Consider the following 5000-nt stretch of genomic DNA (forward strand, 5'->3'; position numbering starts at 1 on the left):
ATATATATATATATATGTGTATATATATATATATATATATATATATATATGTTAACACTCGAAATCTTCATAAATAAATAATGTCGTATGGAAAAGTGATATAAAAAATATCGTTTTATTTTGAACAGCAATTTCATGCGAATACCATTCGTTTCTTCTATTAGAAATTCAAGATAGTCGATTGCAGAGACGTCGTTCGTCGCACGTAGGAATCTACGTACATATGTATATACGTCGAAAGAGGAAGAAAGCGAAAAAAGTCTAAGAGGAATCGCGTAAAGACAATCACATGAGAGAGAGAGAGAGAAAGAGAGAGAGAGAAAGAGAGTGTATCTATCTTTCCACGCGTGTAGGCGCGACTGTCGGCCATTACGCGTCGTAGAGACGACGCCGTCGCCCCCGTTATCGTCTAGGAATTTCGGCGCGAGTAGGTACGTAAGTGTTGTTCGCGTCTCGGTCACAACAAATAAGTCGTTTCTATCCCTACCCTTTATACCTACATATATACATCCATGCATGCATGCATGCATGCATATATATTTAACGTAACGGTCCATTTATCGCATACGATAAAATAAATATTATACTCATGGCACGGTGCGAGACAGAGAGGAGTGAGGAAAGCGAATGGCGTTCGTTACGCGATGAAAATTCTCCGTGGAATTTTCTAGGGAGGAATAGTCCACGAAAAACTTATTCGGCCGGCACAAAGTTTATTTTCGCCACGAGTATTGATCAAAGTTATCCAATCGCCATTTTCGCAGCTATTTTTGTCCGAGCAGCGTTCCATCGGATTCTACGAATGGTAACGGTGGCGTCGAGAAGGCGCTTCTCACTCTCTCTCTCTCTCTCTCTCTCTCTCTCTCTCTCTCTCTCTCTCTCTCTATCTCTCATTCTATCTCTCTCTCTCTCTCTCTCTCTCACTCTCTTTTTTTCTCAAGGGTTACCTTGACGTTTGAGATATTCGCGCGGCGGTCCGTCCTCTATGCTTTCAGAGCGATACGTAAAAGGACGAAAAACGACATACCGGTTTCACTGGTGCGTGCCAATAATAGAACTCCACCGCTTTTGGATTGGGACTTCTAACGGAGCGCCGTTTCTCGAAGATATTTCGTATCGCGGCAATGCCATCGCGCTGTTGAGGCTTCATCGAAGGCGGGTCCTTGAGTTGATTTCTCGTTTCTTCTTTCTCCCTAGCGAATACACTGATCTACTATTTCTCTCTCTCTCTCTCTCTGTATCTGTCTATCTGTCTATCTATCTATCTATCTATCTATCTATCTATCTATCTATCTATCTATCTATCTATCTATCTATCTGTTCAAGTCCGTTCATAACTTATCAAAGATCCACTTCAGTACTTATAACGGATCATTTAAAAGCAAATATAATTCGAATTCTTTGTAAACGAACGATCAAACATTTGATTTAAATGTTGAATTTCATTCAATCGGTATTTGTATTTACATACAAAATCTACGCAGCAAATCTTAAGCGCGTGCGCTCGTAACATACGTATGTGTTTGATTAAAAAGTGGAGAGAGTGGGGGCGAGAGAAAAATAAAATGAAAGATATTAAAAAAGAAGAAATTTAAAGAGGACTTCTTTTTTTTTTTTTTTATTTATCTTATTTTTTCTTTTTCTTTTTTTTTCCCCCTAATTATCGAACATCAATCGGATATTATTTTTATTTGTATTTTGTTTCAGAGTCGCCGCCACCCCCATACTGCCTTATCGCAGACAGGCTGAGACCAGAAGGTAAGCTTCTCTTCTTTTCTTTTCTTTTCTCTTTTCTTTTCTTCGTTCGTCTTTTCCTTCATCTTTAATAGTAGTAGTGTCGTCTTCTCTGCGACGATACTTGCGATAACTCATGTTTATTGCTCGCAAACGTCTAAGAGCAAGGTTGGTTGTTGGTCCTCTGTACGCGTGCGCTACGCGTGTCACGTTTCACGACCTAGCCCAAAGCACAAGCTTAGAAAATAATCTTCTACGATAAGCATATCGAAGAGAGCGCGGTTAGTATATTACTCTCTTCGACGGCAAGAAAGAAAGAAAGAAAGAAAGAAAGAAAAGAGAGAGAGAGAGAGAGAGAGAAAGAGAGAGAGAAGTGACGATGCGACACGAACGAAAGAAAATAATGAGGGAAAAAGATGAAGCAGAGAGGAGGAGGTGAACAAAAAAAATAATTAAGAAAAAAAAAAAAGAAAAAAAAGAGAGAGATCATTTTCATCATTTTTGTCCTTTATTAATCATAAAATCTTTTTATTCCTTTCTTTTTTTTTTGCTCCTTTTTTTTATTTTTATTTTATTTTATTTTTATTTTTTTTATTTTTTTTATTTTTTTATCTTTTTTCCGACATCCATTACTTGCGTAGCTGGTAGCGACAGAGGAGATTTGATTACGATCTCACACATTAATTTATCTCTCTCTCTTTCTCTCTCTCTTTCTCTCTCTCTCTCTCTCTCTCTCTCTCTCTATTTCTTTCTTTCCCTCTTATCTTCAATTATATCTTTAATTGCGGATTTCTAAATGACGCGACCGACGCGACGCGACATTCACTTCTGATAACTGAACGTATCGTTGAGATTTTCTTAATGCCAACTTCGACTCACTATCATCGATAAAAAGCTTCGTGAAAGACTAATCGACTACGATTAAGTAGGTGGCAGCATAATTAGATTTTGATCGATTACACGACGCGATCGAACGATCAAGAATCGACTGTTTCATATTTCTCGCGCATTTATTTTTGTTTCTTTTCTTTTTTTTTTTTTTTTTTTTTTTTTTTTTTTTTCTTTTATTGCTTCATTTTTTTTTCTCTTTTTCTTTTTCTCCTTTTCCTGTAACGAAAAAATATATCGAATAATTAAATTAAGATACATTCTATATGCGTAAATAATTATTTACTTAGTTAGATACATATTATACGCATACGTACGAAACCGACTACCATGTGCCAATAATAAACATGTATCACATTGATTTTCCTGTTGCGTCAAATTCATGTCTGTAAATCGATCATCTTGTTGATTGCGACGGGAACGTATTGCTATGGATTTCAAAGGATATCGTTGTTTCAGTGGTCGATATGTACTTGCGTGCAGACCATCTCGTATCGATCGGACTTTGCGTGTGCGAAGAAGATTCATCGATAAACGGAGCAAAAAGAGAAAAAGTATTATCATTAATAGTTTTTAGTTTAGAACATTTTGAGAAGAATTTGTATCGCTCGTGATGATGGATGTACTGATTAAGGAAAAAAAACAAAAAAAAAAAGAAAAAAAGAGGGAGAGAAATGTACCCATATCATATATATTTTTATATAAAAAAAAGATATATATATATATATATTTATTCAGAGATCACTTATCATAAGACGGATTGTTAGAATTTGATTATCATTTTCATTATTTACTCAATTAATTCTGCCATCGTGAAGGATCGAATGGATACGAGAGGATTTAAAATATCGATTATTTTATTCGGCACGATCAACGTTGTCTTTACACAGCATTATGAACATTTATTCCTTAAAGCGATAGTATAATAGTGTAGATAATAAAACGAAAGAAAAATTAACATGCTCAATCGATTTCATTGAAAGTTATGGCCCGATATATAGAGCGCGGCCGATTTATGAATAATTTCGATAGGTAGTAGAATTTTTTTTTATTGATTTATTTATTTTATTTTTTATTTATATTTCTTTTTTTTTTTTTTTTTTTTTTTCATTTATTCATAAATAATAATAATAATAGACGAATGAGCGATATCAGCGATACGATTTAAATGTTCGTTTTTCCTCGATATCGTAAATATATAGCGTGCTTGCATTAATAACACTAGAATCATAGATCTCTCATTTCTTTTTTTCCTCTCTTTTTCTTTTTTATTTTTCCGTCGTTTAAAATTCGTCGACAGTATCTATTTATTCGCTATACAAGGAATATCGTCCTTGTCTTCTTTATTTGTACATACAATGTGTTCGATTGGTTTTGACTGCTACGATCTCTTGACGTTTACCCCTTTTTCTCTATCTTCTTTCGTGCTCGATCCTAAACTGGTTTTCTCACGATCGATGATAGAGCATACATACGTATGTACCTGCCTATCTATGTATAAATATATATATATATATATACAAACACGCACACAACACATACAGATATGTATATGTATATACATACACACATATAATATCAGTCTGCTTCTGCTATTACTGTATGTAGTTACGTACTCTAGTCGATCGATTGTCTCGATAGATTTTCTTCATATAAATATATATATCGACCATAACGCGTTCGAAGAAAACGTCTTGCGTAATAATTTTCGGCATGGCAAAACTACTCTTTGCTTTCGTTAACGTGTCCATCAAACTACTATTCCGTTCGTAGAATAAGTTATTTCGGAACGTGCAACCGGACTCCGATCATTCACGACTATTTATACGAAGGAATTCGATACGAAAGTATATACCTACGGAGACAACAACCGACGTACATATATACATACATATATACATACGTATCTCTGCGTGCGTACGTGCATCCCTATGCATACCTGCATGCGTGTATGCATAAATGCATATTTTTTCTTTTCCTTTTTTTTTCTCTCTTCTTCTTTTCTTTTTTTTTTCGATAACATCTCTACATACATACGTACGTATTATATGTATATACCTACCTACGTACATACATTCATACATACATACATACATATATACATACATATGTTTGTATATATATATATATATATATGTATATGTATATATACATATATGCACATATACTTAGGTAATAATAATTTTGAACACAAATGTTCTGTTCATAAAGATGGAGTTCTTTTAATCCTTTGACATACGTCTCTACATGCATATACACGTGTGTATGCACGTTCGTGCCAAGTTCTCTCATCGTGACGAAATAATAGCGCCTGCAGTTAGGCGTTCTTCGACATGTTTATATATACAGTGATACATAAGACAGTATATGTATATTAT

General features: G+C 34.6%; 1 protein-coding gene across 1 annotated transcript in view; it reads left to right on the top strand.

Moving 5' to 3' along the window:
- LOC124426915 overlaps positions 1–5000 on the top strand; it is a 41751-nt gene that overhangs the window by 8447 nt on the left and 28304 nt on the right. The window contains exon 2 of the mRNA XM_046969174.1: positions 1708–1758. Coding sequence (XP_046825130.1) covers positions 1708–1758 — 51 coding nt within the window. The remainder of the gene's footprint in view (positions 1–1707; positions 1759–5000) is intronic.

The sequence above is a fragment of the Vespa crabro genome, chromosome 9 (assembly GCF_910589235.1).
Source record: "Vespa crabro chromosome 9, iyVesCrab1.2, whole genome shotgun sequence".
In the NCBI taxonomy this organism is placed as follows: domain Eukaryota; kingdom Metazoa; phylum Arthropoda; class Insecta; order Hymenoptera; family Vespidae; genus Vespa; species Vespa crabro.